Source organism: Marmota monax, unplaced genomic scaffold (assembly GCF_021218885.2).
Source record: "Marmota monax isolate L192 unplaced genomic scaffold, Marmota_monax_Labrador192_F-V1.1 WCK01_AAM20220418_F8-fsc00042, whole genome shotgun sequence".
NCBI lineage: Eukaryota > Metazoa > Chordata > Mammalia > Rodentia > Sciuridae > Marmota > Marmota monax.
In genome coordinates this window covers 9850375-9870269 of record NW_026693008.1, presented here as the reverse complement: position 1 = coordinate 9870269, position 19895 = coordinate 9850375, and the positions used below count along the sequence as shown (strand labels likewise).

Below are 19895 nucleotides of genomic sequence, written 5' to 3'. Positions count from 1 at the left end.
GTTATTAATTGGTGGGAAAGGCCCATCAGCTCAGCTCTGACCCAGAAAAATCAGTAACTGCAGCCAGCCCTGCTGGAAGGAGGAGAATCGGTACCTTAAGCCCTTTTGCTCTGTTGATCGCTCTAAGGGGCCTCAGGACCCTTAAGACCCTCAGAATCTTCACAACGGAGATGGCACTGGATCTGAGGAGGAGCAGAGGTAAACCAACAAGGAAGTATTAATGGATACAATATTTTGAGATTACTTATTTCACTTGATCTTCATCTCTTTAATACCAGTACACAACCTGCTTGGGATCCATGGAAGCTGAGCTGGTCTCTCTCCAAGACTGGTCTCCTTCAAGCACATCCAATGCATCCTGAGCTGAGCCCAAGGTACCCACAGAGGCCCTGCCTCAGGCACATGATTGATCTTGGCAGAGATGCAACTAGATGCAACTTACAAACTTGCTTTGTTCTTCTCAATGCAAACACTAGGTAGTTCTTGGATTTTAGGTTGCAGTGCTTTGGTACTGGGGCTTCTCTGGCCTTTAAGAGTTAAGTCTGGTAGGAGAGATGGGCAATCAAAACCCTGAGTGGCATGTGCCCCCGTGGGATAAAATGCAGTGTGCACAGCCTTAGGGGTAGCCTGCAAAGGCCTCCCAGGGAAGTGATAGCCAGGTTGAGTCCCAAAGGAGGAACAGGAATTAGCTAACAGAAGGGAAGGGCTCCAGGCTGAGCAAGCAGCACATTCAAAGGCCCTACTGGAGAGAATACAGCTCATTTGCAGCATTGGAGAATGTTGGGAGTGACTGGAACATAGGCTCTCCAGGAGGGAGCGGCAGGAGCTGCAGCCACCTCCATCCTATATGAAAAACTTGAAGCCAAAAAGCAAGGTCACAGCAGCTGCTGCATCCCAGATGCCCAAGAAATCACATTTAGAGTGGAAGGAGCCAGGAGAGGGCCCTTGTTCCCAGCCCCTCCTGTAGGAATGGGGAATCAAGATCCCAAAAGGATGCTTTCAGGCCTGGAAGCAAACCCTGGAGGAACCAGGACTAGAACCTAGCTTCCTCCCTCCTCAAGATTTCTTTCAATCACTGCTAAAAGAATTTCACAGGGAGTAATAAACCTATAAATCCAATCTAGCAGTGAGAATAAAAACTAAAAAAGAAACACAGGAAAATATGAATTGCCCCAGTGCTTTCTGGCATGGGGGCAAATTAAGCAATCCTGGCTAAGTAAATACAGTTAATTAAAACAATGCTAGTCCTCATGAGTCATATTAAAATTCCTATAAACCACCTTGCCAAAGGTGTTGGGTACAAACACATGCACACACCCCAGAATACTTACTGAATCCCAAATGACACCAGAGATACCCCAACAACCAGCATATCCAGCAAATTGAAGTAGTTCCTGCAGAAAGCCCCTTTGTGCAGGAAAGCTCCAAAAGTCGTCATCTATAAGCAGAATCATGGGTCATTTACTGTTTTTTTTTCTTCTTCTTCTCTCCAGAGGCAAAGCAACCTGTGTTCTTCACAAAATCTCTAGGAAAGCATGACTTTATTAACAAGTACACATTAGGAAGTCCAAAAATGTACACCAGCGGGACTGAAAGACCACAAACAACGTATTCAAACAAAAATGGAAAAGGGACAGCTGACTTCCAACCCATTTTTAAAGTGACCAACTTAGACTCTATTACAAGCACCAATTTCACACATAAACACATTGTTGGCATGTCTACAAAGAGCCTATCTTGGAAGAGATGCCATGTGACTTTGTCACCACTGCTCAGACCACTCGGCCTCCCCGCCAAGTGCTGGTCTAACCTCCCAGAGGTTCCAGTGGAGCCTACATTGTTACAGTTCGGCCTTCCTTGTGGAGGCTAGAGAAAGCACAGGAGTCCAGCACTCACAGGTTCTAGCTGCGTAGAAACTTCCATCCTTTGTCCTTGCTGGTCCCATATCATTGCCTCTAGTGGTCTTTAATGAGCTACCTGTTTCAAAGGGCACTGCCAATCCTAACTGTTCTACATGTACCAGGTGTGGCAAGGAAGCTATCATGGGACATCACACCTGTGTCAATGTCATTTTTTGTCACTTGCTGTGCACTCCCGGAGTATATACTATGGGTACTCCAGGGAGGTTTTCTACAGGCAACGGGAACAGTTCCCCAGAGAAAAAATAACTCTATAGAGTTCACTATTCATTTAAAAGATAAAATCAAACAAAGGTGGGGAACAGGCTCCGGTATATACAGTCAAGGAGAGGCAGAGTTGGGAGATTATCAGCTCTAACTTGATTAAATTGCCAATATTCAAACCTTTGACCTACAAAATGGCAATTGCAATCAGTTAACCAAATAAAAAGCCTTCCAAATGGCCAAGGCCATCAGGAACCAGTACTTCAGATGTCAGATAATTTTGGGTCCACCTCCATTTTCTGAATGCTTCTTGTTTTAGTTTCTATTCTCTAAAATACCTTCAAAATGAAGAACAATTTAAATGATTTAAATCACTGAGGCAAAACTATGGAAATTTAAAACCAGCTATCATTTTTCTCCCTTTTAAGTAACCCAGGATCTCATTTCCCCAAAGCCCAAGAATAACTATACTTAACAACTTGAAAAGGTGGAAAATCAAACAAAACCTCAATTAACCAGGCTGAACTCAAATTTTGTAAGATTTGAAACAAAGAATTTAAACAGATATTGGTTGGTTGTTGGTTTTGAGCTAATTTTTCATTAACAATAACCACAAAGAAGCCATTCCCTGGTCATGTTATTTGAGGTTTCCTTTATAGAAGATTTTGTGAAGAGCCCAAGTTCCACAGTAGTCCAATATAAAATAAAATTTTTTTTTCCCTGAGATGCACACATAAAAACCTCAAAATAGTTCAAAGAAAACTGTGGTTTAAAATCTTCATTTCTCAGCTTCTTCCTACTAGGAGATGGTTACTCCAACAGTTCTCATGGCCCTGTTCTCCCAGAGCCACAGGGACCCACTCCTGGAGGTTCTTAGCTCTGTGCTGTTGGTCTCTGGACCTCTGAGCAGGTAGGAATGAGCTGCTCCCATGGGGCAGCTTCCACATTCAGTACACAAATCACATGCAGCAACGGCAACCGTTAGCTCATGCATGGGCACTACATTTAGGCTGCCCTATCTGAAGGGTGCTCCTTTTGTTTGTGTAAATGTAAGCCCATCCATTAAATCAGAGAGTAAATATCTTAACACAGGTAGACCCAAGCTATCTTGCAAATCTTGTTGCAAGAAAATAGTATGTTACTATTTCAGGCTATGGAGAGAATAGTGCAGTCAGGGAAACGAGGAGACACACATTCCCTTCATAGGATCAGTGTTTTTCCTCTGACTCTGATGTCAGGAAGGGTAGAAGAAAGTTCACACAGTGCTATGTCTGTTATCAGTGGACTCATTTCAGAGGATTTTGTTTTAACGAAGCAAAATATAATTCCCTAGTAACTATACTGTGAAGCCAAAGTAGCTCCTACATGCACTCAAAGATTAAAAAGGAAACAACACCAAAAATAAGTTGGAATGGTCACAGAAAAAAATCTTTTGGTTAAAGGGGGGAAAAAAGTTTAGCGTGGCCACAGAAGACAAAAAATAAATAAATAAATAAAGTCAAAAGCACTTCACGCTTCTTTCCTGTGTCTCAAACACAGGAGCAGGCCCTCAAACACACTGCTGGGTAGCCTGTTACCTTCAAAATGATCTCAAATGCAAAAGTACCAGTGAAGACATAATCTGCATAACCTAGCATCTGGAAGGTAAACAAAGAATGGCAACTATTATTCTATGGCTGCTTTAGAGTAATGAGAATCAATGAAAAGCCGTTACCTTTAACAGGATTTCAACAGTAAAGATGGCTGTGAAAGCATAGTCAAAGTAACCCAGTATCTGCAAGGCACAACACGTGGAAGTGAGAACAAAGCATCCGGACAAGATCCGACTGCTACATGCCCACCAGCAGAACCCCCAACCGTGGCCAGACTGCTCTCCTAGGACAGCCCTGCTGCTCTGGAGGTAGACCACAAATGCTCTTGTGGACCCACCTCAGTTCAATGACAGCTCTTCTTTGTAACTGACAGGGGCATGGGGCTCCTTTAGCCCCTCTGCTGACTGGCTTCCCAGGTCTGTATCCTGGACCAAAAGGGGTTGGATTCTAAAAATGCTTTATTGACAACCTTTCCTCATCAGTGCACTGCTTCTAGTCATGACTTGTGGCCCCTAATAAGCCAGTCACGTACATTTTGGAGTTTTAACTGTTTGGGGGTGGGGGTGTGAGGCTGAATGAAGTATGTCACCACCCGGCAAGTTTCAGGTTAGAAGAAAGATGTCAATGGCAGGGCTAGGGATGTAGCTCAGTAGCAGAACACTTGTCTAGCGTGTGTGAAGCCCTGGGTTTGATCCCTAGCACTTCAAAAAATAAAAAATTTCAAAGGTATTACTGGTGTCAAATGGAACCAGAAGCTTCCACATGTCCCGTTGCAAACTATTTAAACATTCTATTTATTCCTATTTAAACTGTGCACAATAGCACTCACCCCCATGTGTGGGGGCTGGTTCAGTCTGCAAGGTATGATTTGGGATTTCCCATCTTCCTCTGTCTGTGGCTCTGCAGATGCACTCACTGCTCTTTCCTAAGGTTGATTTTTTACCTTGCTGGGCCCATTCAAAGAGGAGACTGACTTGGCCTTTGAATTTTCATTATCTGCATTTCTGAAAATGCCATCATTTTCAGAACACAATCCTATTAACTCCTTCTGAAGTCTTTTATTCCCCTCATGGCCATAGGGACTTACAGTCAGGAAAATCAGGCCAGAAGCTAAAAGACCGACTCCAACAAGGCTGTTCAAAAGGAACTACTGGCCATAGCTCCCTGAACCACAAAGATGGCGGCCAAGACTCTAGCAATAGGCAAGGCTATGTGGCTATTGATCTTTCTGGCAATTGTTCTCTGTGGTTCTGAAATAACTGAAGATGTCAGAGTTGGAAGGACTCTGGTGAACACCAGGCCTACTCCTTTAAGATATGTGCATCCTGGGAACAGGGTGAGGGGCACCTGCTCAGGGTACTCAGCCAGTCACAGGCACTGCTGAGCAGGAAGGAGGGCTGACAGGTACCAGTAGAGCACAGGGCCATGTTGTTTCACACATAGGAGCACTTCAGGGGATGCTCTGCTGCCCCTTCACAATAAGGTAAGGATCTCTGCTTCCAGACCAGCTCCCTTCAGAGGAGGAGCTGTCTTTAGAGGGAAATTGCTTTTCCAAACTGTTTGTGTGTCTGGGATTTGTAAAATTTGCAAAACACTTCTATGTGATTGTGTTTCTTGGCCAGGCAATGAAAGGCAGTTTCCAATAAACTGTGAGGCCCCTAAGACCTTCTCTTAGGACACAGTAGGGGACACAGTAGGGATATTAATGTTGAAGGCACCTGGCAGCCAAAAAAGATGCTGCTGCCAAGTCGGCTTGGTGCCCAGGCACCTGGTGTCCAGGGGATAATCTGAATTCTTAGATTTCTAAGTTGTTCTTTCTAACTCAGCTTCCATCTTCTTTTTCACAAAGAAGTCAGCTAAGGTTAGAAGAAAACACTGCAGTTTGTTTAAAAGCAATACACATACACACATCAATTTGGAAAAAAATAAAAAGACAACATCAGTTCTGGAAAAAAAGTATCAAGTAAATAGACTCATGAAGAAAAGATTATAACAGAAAAGAAATAAAGTCCCAAGGTAAGTTAACTCCTGGTCAATATGTATTTAAAACTAGCTCCTGATCTAATCTGTCATGAAATGATTATTTTATCTAACACCTTTTCCTCCCTTGTGTATCATTTTTATGATAGAACAACAAGCAGTCTTTATTCCATTTAAAAATCTAGGTAAAGATGGCCTTGTGGCTCTCTAAAAGAAGCCCTAAACTGTGAGAACAGATTAAGATAGGCTGGGCACCTTCCTCATTAAATTGTCACCAACACATGCCTGGGGGGGGTGGGGGGGAAGGTGCTCTTTATCTACATATCTGAGTGTGTCTTATCACTCCAACAGATTAGGTTTCCCATGCCCTGGAAATGGGGAGAGATGCATTGATATGCTGATGTGTCTTAATCCTAAAATCTCTAAAGACTGGACACACAGAGACAGTGATGCCTGATGGCACACAATGGCTGGCTTCCTCTCTGGAGGGTTTCTTGGTAATAACTGGAATGGCATTCCAGTCTCTATGCCTGGTGGTCCACCGGCTACTGGCTCTCTGACAATGTCTTGCCTTTGGAGTTTTCTGATGCTGAATTAGCCGAATTGCTAATACCAGGCTGCTGAGCCAAGAATTAATTTAAGTACAAGTTTCTTTCCAACATAGAAGCATCAGAGGGCATTGTCTCAAGTTAGAAAACTGATGAATAAAAATTAAACCCTCTTACTTTGTTAGCATGACCGCTTCCTGCCACAACAAAACCTCAAGTTCCTCCTCTTTGCTAGACCCTCAACCTGGCATCCTATCATCCCCCTGGCTTGTATTTCTCCTCAGCAATAGAATAGAGCTGAGCAACTTTGTATAGTTAAGTCCATACAAGAAAGAAATTTTCTCTACCAGTTCTAAATAAGAGCTTCAGGCTAGCTCCAGCACTCCCAAACTGGAAACCATCATGCCTGCAGATGAACTGGAGGCCTACCCTAGCTTTAGCCTCTTGGACCCCCACAGGCCCTCTTCCTAGGAAGGCCTCTGCTTTAGAGGGAACAGTACTGACCCCCGAGGGAGCCCCACCCACCTCTCCTCTCTCAGAGGCTTACAGTGTTCCGGAAGGAGTGGCTGCGGATGGGGTCCTCAGCCGCAAGAGCAGCGCTGCTCAGCATGATGAAGACGAGGATGAGGTTGGTGAAGATGTGGTGGTTGATGAGCTTGTGACAGCCCACGCGGATCCTGTGGGAGAAAGCCACTGCATGGAAATGAGCCCACATGAGAGTCGGGGGTCTTTAAAGTATGGGGCCCCTGAAGTGAGAGATTGGGAAGAGGATTGTTGTCTGCTAGGCTACCCATGCCCCCTGTCTGGACAGATCAGAGTGACCTGGTCACCAGCCACAGGCCCTGGGGCACATGGGGCAACCAACTTTGTGCTTGGAGTTTCAGAGAGACCATTTCACTGAATCCTTAGAAGTAGAGACTACTATCCTTCAAAAGATAGGGAAACTGAGGCTTATGGATGTGAGAGAACTTTAAGGTAACATAGCTAAATAAGGACCAGGAGCAGATATCCAACCCAGATCTGCCCAACTGTGAAGTTTTCCACTATGACATGAAGCCTGATGGCTTACCATCCCTGCCTTGGAAAGAATACTGTGTCAAATTAAGCTAAATTTGGCCCAATGATGCTCCATACCTTGAGTCCCTACCTAAACTATAATCTAACTTAATATGCGAACTAATTGAAGGCCTATTTTAGGAGTATACTCTGTAACTAAAAGCCGAGTCTCGGCCAATCACAGCATTGAGCCTCAGCCAATCCAGGCTTCCAACTGATCAGACCATGTTAAAATAAAGCACAAGCCACACTGTCACCAGTCAAGATGTCTCTGTCCCTCACTTCCATTTTCTGTCTATAAATGCTGCTGCCCACATTGCAATGTCTAGCTCTCTGAACTTCTCTGGTTCCCAGGGCTGCTTGATTTGTGAATCATTCTTTGCTCAATTAAACTCTGTCAAATTCAATTTGTCCAAAGTTTTAATTTTAATGCAAAGAGTGAGACAAATTCCTTTCTTGTACTGCTGTTCTAAAATGTGACCTGCAGTGAGGACTGAAGAAATCTCCTGTTGCCTAGAGATTTAGTCATAAATGTTAAATTTTAGAGTTGACCCACAACAAGCCCTCCTCAGGAAGTGAGAGCGACATCTGATGATGTTACTTGCTAACACGTAAGGATTTCTGCCTTGTGTGATGGGGTTCCCACTGAGTCCTGCAGCCCCATGAAGCAAGGGACAGCAGTACCCTGGACTCCAGGCTGTAACAATGGCTCTCTGGATCACCAGAACCTCTCCTGCTACCTTTGAGGTAGTAGTATCCTTACCTTCAATATTTGACTTCAGAATTTAAAGGGTTTTGTTGTTCTGTTTCACTTTTCCATATATATATATATATATATATATATATATATATATATATATGTTTTCGTTTGAAATCATTTTCAAAACTGGAGTCAACTTTATATGAAGGTGACCCCTCACTCCGAGACCTCTCTTTTGGGGTTTCTCAAAGCTGCATGTATCCCCTGGAGAGCTTGCAAGTTGTTAGCACCTAGATTGGGCAAGACTCTGCAAGGCAGGGAGGGCAGAAGTGTTCACGACATTTGGGAGAAAATCAGCCCATTCCTTTGACATGTGTATACACAGTGAGCTGTAGGTGTCAGTAACATTAGTACAATGATCCCCCATCACCACCAACCACCCCTATGGGCATCCAAACAGTGATGAGCTATAAAACAATCATCAAATCTTCGGGTCCTAAGGACTCCTTGCTTCCCACCTGTATCTCCCTAGGGCCTCAGAATTATATAGCATTCCTCTCTGACAGTCAAGAACTACTGTAGTTCTAGAACCCTTTCCAGGAGTCACCTATCCTCCCAGCAGTTCACTTAATCTATGATGAATAAAACCTAGAAACCAGCTAGGAAATAAACTTCTTCCTCTTACAGTACATGAGTCATTACCATGTTCCTGGTAAGCACCTTATCATCTTAACATGAGAAGTGCTATTTTAAGCAGAGTATCACAGTGTTGAATCAAAGACTTATAATCTATAAAATACCGTTGTGCAACATTACTTGGCATAAAGCTCAATAGGAAAAAAGATCACCTAAACAGGATCTGAGGATAAAGATGCTATTTGGAACTTGATCACAAAACTCTCATCCTACAAAGCATCTTAAGGCAAAATCCACTAGTTAAGAAGGGGTCCTAGGAATGAGCAATGGGGGAACACCAGAGTAGTGGGCTTCAGTTGGGGTATTTTGGTGAGCGCGTATTCACCTACTGCTGCTTCCATGCCCCGATTATGATGGAGGAAAACCGTGAACACACTCCTCCCAGGTCCCCATAGGAACAAGGAGGCTAGGAAGACGTGAACTGACGGGAAAGCAAGAATAGAGCAGGAGAGCAGCTGGAGAAAACTTGGGGGAATTATGGGACATTCAGGTTCAGAACAGGGCTATAAACCACTTTCCCTCACCACCCGCTCCTGCGCCCTCCCCCCCGCCCCGCCAGCCATCCTCAAACTAGGGTCACTGCAGAAAGGTGGCAGTGATGGGACTAGGAAGCAGGTATTTACGGGTTGGTCTTGCTAAGAATGAAGAAAGCGCTCCCTTCAGGGATGGGGGCAATTTTCTCCTTCATGTTCAACTCCGAGATTCTGCGAGGACGGGGACCAGCGGGAACCTCAGGTTCATCTTCTTCCTCCTCTTCTTCCTCTTCACCTACTTTAAATGAAACACTTTTTATAGGCATGAAATAAAGACAGCATTTGGGTTTGAATTATCATCCTTGATTTCATATTAAAATATGGCTTAAAATTAATAATAAATTAAATATTAATTTTAATGGCTTAAAATTAATAAAATCAAGACTTTCCTGCTTCTCCAGAGAACATGGACTGAATAAGTGTGGGGGCTGGATGTGCCACTGTCTGGTGAGTGTGTGCAGCTGTAGAAATGAGGTTCCCTGACCACCAATAAAGGTGGCTGCCCTCTCAGCACTGGCTGCTTCCCTAGAAACCTCCTTGCATGGCTTCAGTTTGAAAAACCACCATGAGAGACTTCAAGTCACAGACAAGTAGCCCCTGGGCCTACCAATTCCACAGCCCCACCGTTATCAGCTGATAAGGCATCCATCAAACGCAAATGTGTCAGGTGAGTACTAACAACCGGTCTCCTGTAGAGTTTTCCTGGAAAAATTTGGGCCTAACCTGATTCACCCACACCTCCCCTTCCCACCACCTGGAATTAGAGTTGTGACCATTGTAAGATGTGGAGCTAACTGGTCCATGGGGCAAGTGGGTCCATGGCCTTGGGGACCTCAGCAGCATAGTGTGACCCTGACTGGGACCACCCCAGTCACAGACTCAGCAGCAAGTCACAGGGTGGTAGCAAAGCCACACCACTTACAAGCTGAGAGCCCATCTCTGGCCTTCATCATACCTGGCACATCGCACGGTGGGTAAGGGTCCTTGTCTTCGTCCTCCTCTCGATAGTCGTCAATTGTAACCTAGGATGACAGAGACAACTTGGGAGGAAGAGAGACTGGCTTAAATGCACTTCAGAGTGCCCAAGTGAAGGGCCAACCCTGCCATTCAGCACAGGGAAGGGAGCTTCTCTCCCAAGTGTACATCTGTGAGTGAGCGAGTGTGAAGGGACAGGCAGATGGGCGATTCTGTTTCAGACAGAAGGCCTGAAGGGAAATGGAAATAGAATGCCAACCCAGTCATGGTCAGCAGGGTCCATCCTTCTGCTGTCCCAGTGCAGTCACACACACCACAAGATAACCACATTGAAATTCCCGTCTCTCCACTATACAGCAGGCTCCATGGAGGCAGGGACTCTACAGTCTTCTTCCTTCTTAAATCCCCAGGGTCTGACACGTAGTCACCACTCTAAGTGTTTCTCAACTCAGTGAGCAAACAAACAAATGAATGGAACATCCAGAGCTATCATAAGTGGGATGAAGTTTGACAGCAGAGACCTGAGGCCTCCCAGACCACTTGATCCTGGGATTGCTGCTGGGAACAGACATCTACTAAAAATCCCTGACTATCATACCCACCCAGAAGACACTACTGTGATCTCAACCACGATATTTCAATAAAGAAAAAATAAGTGGACAAACTAATAAAACATTTATCATTGGGTTCTCTGGTGAAATGTGGCTTGACAGCCAGCTCACCCCTCTGGTAAACCAGCCATCTGTACAGCATGCTCTGCTTTTCATACCCGAACATAATACACAAGATACTTTCACAGCATATGTCATACATTTATGGAGATACCAGAAGAATCACTTTGAGGCAAATCAGAAGAAGAAGTTATTTAAAAACAAATACCTTGTTTTCACTGTTGGCTATCTGGTTGACTTCTGGTTTGTTGTTCTTTTTATTTTCTAGGCTCTCTTTTCTACAGTGAAAACAAACACAAGAAACCAAATAACTATATTACTATGTATAAAAATGCTAATCAGGAGTCTGAATCAACAGTGCCCCCAGTGAGGGACAGAATTTAATTGGGAACAACACTAACAGCAAGAGCACAGTATAATCCAAACTCAGACCTTCCTGTTCATCTAATGCAATGGATTCATCACACAGATCACCTTATTAAAATTCTCATCCAAGAGCTAATCAGCATTGAATGCATCATTTATTTTATGATGCCAAAATTAACTGCAGTGATTCTTTAAGCACGGGGATGCATGACTCCCATTTTCAGCTCCAAGGGTAAGAGCCAAGGGCCTGGCTTCTGCCCAATATTCCCTCCTCTTTGATCTGTACCACATAGTTACCCACAATCACCAAAAATCAGCAGCATGAGGCTACAGCTGCTCTGAAACACATCTGAGTCCACCAGGCCTCCCAGGCAGCTGGGCTCCCCAAGTACCACTGAGCAAATATTTCAGGTGAAAATGGGATTTACCTGGCAATCTTTTTCCTTTCCTTTTCTTCAGCTTCCTCTTTCTGAGCAGTATTCAAACTTTCCGCATCAGCCAAATTGTCAACAGCGATGGCCAAGAAGACATTCAGTAGAATATCTAATTTGAAATTTTTAAGGGTACAACACATTTCTAAATGCAACCCCTCATGGAAATGTGTTCTAGGAGGTGAGTAGCAGGCAACTAACCCTCATGCTATACTCACTTGGTAAAACCAGAGGTCTAGGACCCTGCTTTCACACACACACACACACACACACACACACACGAAACCTCAGGAGACAGTCTGAAAAAAAAGATCAAGGTTTACTGAAACTCATGAAAACCTACAAATTTCAACATTTCCTTGTATGTGTATATTTTCTTATATATAAATGTATCTATAGCTGATACATACGGTGTAAAGCAATCTGTAACACACATGGTATCATTAAAAAGTACCTTGTGTTTTATTTTACTTCTTTGAAAACTTGCACCATAACATACATATTCAGGGGAGTACTTTTCAAACTGGACTCCTTCAAAGGTCCCCGAGAGAGCAGCAGCACACCACTGCCCCATGTGCCTGTGCAATCTGAAATCTCATCTGGGTTGCTGAACACATAAACCAACATAACCTTACAAGGGACTGATGATGAGATCTCTGTGAGGGGATATCATGCTTGACTAATTCTAATTCTTTAAAGAGGATAGAAACGTGAGTGAATTATATTAAGACTTTGAAAATGCCTTTGAAATGTTAGTCTGTTTTTTTAACTGGCACTACAATGAGCCTGAGGAAGCAATTTGTCCCGGGCTGGAGGCATCTCGGAAACATGTGCTTGGAAACTCCTCTGATGGGCATGGATCGAGGCTGGTTTGGAAGGAGTTAGTGCTGGGAATAGTTATATTGGGGATTTCTCTCAATGACCCCAATGAAGAAGGAATCACCTCTCTAGCCTTACAACACTAAGCTCTTCTGGGGAGCAGAAAGCAAATCTTGACTAATAAACCACAGCAAGGTCTTAAAAGCTAGTAACAGATGGTTTCCAGGAGTAAAAACCCATCGTCTGCATTTAAAGACATTACTCAGATCCTCCTAAAGAGTGGTGTGCTCTGAAATTCATTCAAAAAGACCTACCAAGCACCTGACATTCCAAGCCATGCTATGGATACCCAGAACATGGGCAGAAATATGACAAAATAGAGCATCTATTTTAGTTGGGGACAGAAAACATGAACATTTTTTTTTTTCCTCTCGAGTACTAGCAATTGAACCCAGGGTCTTGTACATGATAGGGCAAGTACTACCACAGAGCAATATCCCCAACCCTTTATTTTATTTTGAGATAGGTTCTAAGTTGCTGAGGCTGGCTGCAAATTTGTGATCCTTGCCTCTGCCTCCTGAGTAGCTGAGATTATAAGCACCCATCCAGCTGTTCATGTGCCCAGTTTATGAACAACTCTTAAAGCATCAACATGGAATCAGAGAGAAGTAGAGCCAGGGAATACTTCTCTTCAGGCTCAAATCTGGTATTCTGCTGTGACCTTAAGAGCAAATCATGAGGAGAGCAGACAAAGAAAATATTGACCATTCATGTAACAAACGTTTACCAAAGGCCAACTAAGCACAAGATCCTGTCTGATAGTGATAAATGCAAATACAGAAAAGATGATTCCTGACTCACGGAGCTGTCATCCATTTAGGAAGATGGAGGAGTGCCCACCCCAATTTCAGTATCGGCAGACCCTGCACACAGGGAGAAACAAACACAATCTGGTGGGAGCTTTAGAGGTGGATGAGTTCATCTCTGGGCAGGAGACAAGGCAGAGGTGGTTCCCTGGAGGAGGGATGTTAGGATTGAGTCAGGGACTAGTAGAATGTATATATGCTGAGATGAGATTTTTAAAAATAGAACCCTCATAGTATAAAACATTGTCCCTGAGGAATACAGGACAAGTTTGCACTAGGGTTTCAACACTGAAGAAAATTCATCAGTGAGCCAAAGAAGATTAAAGGGGAAACAGCTAACAAGATCAGGATCTCCTTAGGAGAAGAACCAGGTTAGGATTCTTAAATTGGAAGGGTGAAAGTCAAGAGATGGTATTCTTATGTTGTACAATTGCTCAGTTCTCACAACATATTTCTGAGGGCTTCTGTGTGCCAAGTTTTGTACTAGGACCTAGAGATAAAATAGACACAGCCCAAGATTAGAGGGTCTGCATAAATAACCTGAGGGCCAATTTCAGAAGTCTTAAGAGATTGCCTTTTGGCAGGGAAGAGGAGTGAAATGAGTCAAAAAAAAAAAAAAGTTACATGGGGTGGGGGTGCTGGGGTTGTGATTCAGTGGTAGAGCGCTTGCCTAGCATGTGCGAGGAGCTGGGTTTGATTCTCAGCACCACATAAAAATAAAACAAAGGTATTGTGTCCAATTACAACTAAAAAAATACTTATATGTATATGCATGCGAGAGAAGTCAGCCAATGAACACATGAGACCCAAAGATGCATAGGTCAGCAAAATAAGATTAGGTTCAGGGCAGCACAGGTCAAGCCATGAAAGATGCCCCCACTCCTCGTCATGAAGGTCTTAAGATCTTGAGAGAGATACAGCATTAACCTCCCAAGGATAACAGCACAGGGAACCACCTGGCTTGCCCTAGGCCACGCCCTGAGACTTGTATGGGAAACATGCCTCCCAGCCGGATGGCCTGGCACCAGCACATGTGCCCTCTCTCCCTGGAAAGGCTTGGCTCAGCCAGCTGCATTCCTCACAGCCTCTCTGGAACTCTGCTTGCACTGTGCCATCCCCCAGCAACACAGAGGACTACAGAGAGCCAATAAGGTGAAGACACATACGTCCCCACCACAGGTGTGGCCACCACCAGTGCCACAGGAAATTCAGGGAGAAAAAAACAAAAAAACGAGCCAATGACAACAACAATACAGCCCTGGGGGGGCCTGAAGGATACAGTTACCACAGATGAAGAGGATGATGAAGTAGATGCAGACGATCATTCCTGAGGACGACGGGCCTCCATAAGCCATGATGCCGTCATACATCACAGCATTCCAGTCCTCTCCTGTCAGAATCTAGGAAGCCAGAAGCAGAGTGATAGAGCAGGAGATGCAAGACCCATCTTGCTCCCCCAGAGCTCCTTGGAGGCTGCTTAAATCTGGGGTAAGCCATCTTCCACAGTCCAGGTTGCATGGGATAAATCCATCTGTTATCCCATAGAATTTTCCAAACATTATTTTTAATGACACAAATACATGAGTCAATATTTCAAATGAAAAAAATCTTTACATACAGGATATATAGACTTTTTAAAATTATACCTCAGACCAGTTTTTCATCCTCTCCCCAGACAGTACGATGTTGGTGTTGTCTCTCCAGGAACGTTGTCTATGAATTTAAATACACATACTCACACCCAGAAAAAGGAGCCAATTGGTGTCTTTTCTGACTTTTTTTTTTTTTTTAGACATACAGGGTACTATGTTACATGAATTTTTCTGAAACTGGCCTTTTTTTAAACCATTCAAAATTATTTCCTGAAGACTCTCTATATTAATAAATTAACGTCATTCTTTGTAACCTCTGCATAGCATTCCATAGTTAATCAAATATGGAAATGAAAAAAATCAAATCTATGAGTTTTTATAAGTGGGGAATTCTAAATGTCTCCTATAAGTCTACTAATGATCTCAAGGGAAAATACAATCAACCACCTGAAATTTAAAATTTATCTTCGATTCTCATGATACTTCATAATAGAGTCCCTTCCAAAATTGAATCAGATGAATATGGACAGTGATTTTTTTAAATGCAATCTTCCAGTGAGAGAGAACTTCTATATTTTCTATTTGAACTAGATATTGTAAAAATTCAAACTGTTGCAGATCAAAATCAAACCACAAAAGTGGCAAATGATAAGATAAATTCACAGAAAAAGAACTATAAATGGTTCTTATGAAAAGATGGTCAACTTAACTCCTGATAAAATTACAATGAGATACCATTTTCATCTGTTAGGTGACAATCAAAGCATGAATACCAACTGTGGTGAAAAGGAGCAGGCAATGGGTAGTCTCCACATTGCTCTCTTTACAATTATAATGAGAGCACTTTGTCAAAGGTATCAAAGTTTAAAATAGTCACACCCTTTAAACTAGCAATCCCACTTTTGGGAATTTGTCCTACACATCTATTCTCACATGTGCCCCTTGTGTCCTGGTTGTTCAAGGCCACCCACTAGAGCCCTGTTTATATGAGTCAAGACTGAACACACTAAATATTCATCTGCAAGTGACTGTCTTCATAATTTATGGCAATCCACACCACAGAATTATGCTGAATTTTTTAAAAAGAGGAGGTGACCTTTTATACACCAAGCAGGAAGGCTCTTGAGGACACTGTAAGTGATTTTAAAAATGCCAAACAGTCTGTAGAGTGAGTGACCATCTGTGTAGATTCACCCCTAGGTAGGCAGGTAGTTTGATTTGTGTCTTTGAGCAAATACATGTCTAAGAATTACAAGAAGCTGTTTAATGGTAGTTGCCTCCTAGAATAAGAAATTAGTGACCAGTGGGAGAACTGTCATGCTATTTTGGTTTATAACACTTGAATTTTGTGCCATATGCATGCTTTAAAAAAGGGGGGGCGGGGGAAGACACGGGTTCCTCTGAAAGAAATTAGAGAAAAGAATGATTGACCAGTAGTCATTCTGACCAGCAAAATTTAAGAATTTTTTTTTTAAAAAAAAACAGGGTCCATATGATAATTCCATACATTTTTTTGTCCTTATTTTTTAATTTTTTTTATTTGTTTTAAGCACAAGAAGTAAAATCAAGAATTAATAAATTGGATGGATTCAAATTAAAAAGCTTTTTCTCAGCAAAGGAAATAATAAAGTGAGGAGAGAACCTACAGATTGGTAGAAAATCTTTAGCACATGCACCTCCAATAAAGCATTAATCTCTAGGATATATAAAGAACTAAAAAAACTTAACACCAAAAAACAAAAACAAAAAAAAAAAAAAACCAAATAACCCAATCAATAAGTGGGCCAAGGAACTGAATAGGCACTTCACAGAAGAAATACAATTGATCAACAAATATATGAAAAAGTGTTCAACATCTCTAGCAATTAGAGAAATGCAAATCAAAACTACTCTAAGATTTCATCTCACTCCTGTCAGAATGGCAATCATTAAGAATACAGGCAACAATAAATGCTGGTGAGGATGTGGGGAAAAGGTACACTCATACATTGCTGGTGGGACTTCAAATTGATGCAACCCCTATGGAAAGCAGTATGGAGATTCCTCAGAAAACTGGGAATGGAACCATCATTTGACCCAGCTATCCCACTCCTTGGTTTATACCCAAAGGACTTAAAATCAGCATGCTACAGTGATGCAGCCACATCAGTGTTTACAGAAGGTCAATTCACAAGAACTAGAATACGGAACCAACCCAGATGTCCCTCAATAGATGAATGTATAAAGAAAATGTGGTGTATATACTCAATGGAATATTACTCAGCTTTAAAGAAGAATGAAATTATGGCATTTGCCAGTAAGTGGTTGGAGCTGGAGAATATCATGCTAAGTGAAATAAGCCAATCCCACAAAAACCAAAGGCCAAATGATTTCTCCAATATGCAGATGCTAATTCACAATAAGGCGGGGAGCACTAGGAAAGAATAGCATTACCTTAGATTATGTAGAGGAATGTGATGGGGGAAGAGGAGGGGATGTGTGGTAGGAAAGACAGTAGAATGAAACAGACATTATTACTGTATGTGTATATGTGACTACATGACCAATATGATTCTGCAACATGTACACTCAGAAAAATGAGTAATTATATCCCATCTATGGGTGATATATCAAAGTGCATACATCTTAAATAACTGTGTGAGAAAGAATCTTACAGATCATTCCCTCTAGTCTCTGTGTTTCTTCAGAAAAGAGTAAGTGACTCATCCAAGGTCATCAAGCTAGGCACAGAAAGAGCCACCCTGGGACCTATCTGTTTCGTGCCCTTCCCCCAAACACCCGTGTATCTAGCAGGGCTTGGATGAAAAGCAACAAGGGTGCATGGGAGTTCTAAACACATCTGTCAGGCTCTGTCCAAGGAAGAGGTTCAGCTCTGCGCACGTGGAGAGGGCTCAGACCCCACAGCTCGCAGTCAGGAAGCGGGAGGGCATGCTGCTCCTTAAGAGGCAGAGCCATCTGTGCCCCTCTGAGATGATCACTGCCATCCAGCCCAGTGCCCATAGAAGCCCTGACAGGAGAGCCATCCTCAGAGCCTGTGTCCTCACATCATAGTGGCAGGACAGAAGAGGGCAGAAGGCCACCACTACTCAACTCTACACCAAAGTATCCAGGCTTCCAAATTTATTTCTTCACATCAATCTATTATAACTAGAGTTCTAAACTTGGAAGTGATCAAAATCAGCACAAGAGGATTTTGGGTTTATTGTTTTGAAACATAGCTAGAGGTCTTAAAAAACAAGATTCGATAAGTCCCCTCAATCAACATCTGGAGGATGATGCAAACAAACAATTCAATTCGTAGGGCATAAAATTTACCCGGTATCATGAGGCCCAAGATTACTAATAAAAAATGGAATATTTTTATCTTCCTGAGCTGTAAGCCAACAAGAAGGCTGGGGTTTAGCTGTTGCTTACAGTGTGTTTTTCTGGGACAGGAGGAGGGCAAAAGGAAGGACTCACCTGAAATACTGTCAGAAGGGCTTGGGGAAAGTTGTCGAAGGTGCTTCGCTTGGTTTGCGTTTCATCGAAATTAAACTTGCCTCCAAACAGCTGCATCCCAAGCAAGGAAAAGATGATAATGAAGAGAAAGAGCAGAAGCAACAATGAAGCAATAGACTTCATGGAGTTTAACAAGGATGCCACCAAGTTGCTCAGAGAGGTCCAATGCCTACAAGTCAAGATGAGGGTGTGAGCCCAGAGCTCTGCAGGACAGAGCAGAACATCCTCTGACCAGAGACTGGACTGATGGCCACCTCTTACTGAGAAAACACCTGTGGCAAGACACACACACATTTCCTTACCTGGTCACTTTGAAGATTCTCAAGAGGCGCACACACCGGAACACAGAGATTCCCAGAGGGGACATGATTTCCAGTTCCACTAAGATGGTCTCAGTAATTCCGCCACACACCACAAAGCAATCAAACCGGTTGAATAGAGAGACAAAATATGCCTGGAGACCTAAGCTGTACATTTTTACCAGCATCTCACAGGTGAACAGAGCCAGGAGGACTTTGTTAGCGATATCTGGAAAGACAGAAGGCACGCATCCTCAAGACCTCGTGTGAGAGAGGCTCCATCCAGCTCCTCTTCTCCTGGTACCTCCTTCCCATCAGTCCCCATAGGAAACACACCAATGCTTTCTCTTTTATTATACACGACAAAAATATGGCATTAATGATAGTCTGTTCTCTGCTGAGTTCTGGTAGTGGCACTGCTACTAACTAGATGTGCAAATATGGAATAGTTATTTGATTCTCTGGGCCTCAGTTTCACTGATTATAAAACGGATAGAGGCAGCTTATCACACAATCTCTAGAGCTCTCTTGCACTAAAAATTCATGATTCTGCATGAATTTTTAAAATGTGGGTTTCAATATGGATGTTTTTTCCCTTTCCATGGCACCCAAACATGAAACCTGTCTAGTCTGGTTTATGTCACTGATATCAGAAGTGCGCCTACCAATGTCATTTTTAACAGCAGGAAATACTGCTAAGCAGGCTTAAGAGGTAGAGGAAACAGATGTAAGGGAGGATTTCTTAAGATCTCAAAACTGTTAAGCTCAGACTGGGCTGGCTTTGGGGATGACCTTCAACTCCCCAACCCCGATGATTTCTGGACGTTTGAAGGAGGAAAACCAAAAGCATTTGCCAAAAATAAAGCTTCCGATAGATAAAATTAAGCTTTCAATAAAATAAATAAAATAAAATTAAAATAAAGCTTCCAAAAGGGGCAGGGAGAAGGTCCTTCCAACTCCAAGATTCCTGGATCCTAGGTTGTCTCATTGCTAGGACAAGGAGATGCTCAGCATGAATCAGCTCCAAGGTACTATGGGATTGCCTGCGTTTGGACTGTTTTTCCAAAATAGCCCTCAGTAGATACAATACTTCATTACTAATACTAAATTGTTTTGTATTATTGATCAGATAATACTAATAGCCGTTAGC

The 19895-nt window shown here is 42.9% G+C and overlaps 1 protein-coding gene across 11 annotated transcripts in view; it reads right to left on the bottom strand.

The window, feature by feature from the left end:
* The window catches only part of Cacna1d (calcium voltage-gated channel subunit alpha1 D), a 315633-nt gene that overhangs the window by 62389 nt on the left and 233349 nt on the right, over window positions 1-19895 (bottom strand). For 10 of the 11 annotated variants that reach the window (XM_058582147.1, XM_058582148.1, XM_058582140.1 and 7 more), the window contains 11 exons: window positions 18749-18974; window positions 18408-18615; window positions 14636-14756; window positions 11669-11783; window positions 11083-11152; window positions 10184-10250; window positions 9319-9466; window positions 6791-6920; window positions 3838-3897; window positions 1332-1438; window positions 95-182 (listed from right to left, as the gene is read on the bottom strand). In XM_058582147.1, the coding sequence (XP_058438130.1) occupies window positions 95-182; window positions 1332-1438; window positions 3838-3897; window positions 6791-6920; window positions 9319-9466; window positions 10184-10250; window positions 11083-11152; window positions 11669-11783; window positions 14636-14756; window positions 18408-18615; window positions 18749-18974 (1340 nt within the window). The remainder of the gene's footprint in view (window positions 1-94; window positions 183-1331; window positions 1439-3837; window positions 3898-6790; window positions 6921-9318; window positions 9467-10183; window positions 10251-11082; window positions 11153-11668; window positions 11784-14635; window positions 14757-18407; window positions 18616-18748; window positions 18975-19895) is intronic. The other variant, XM_058582142.1, reaches the window with a different exon arrangement.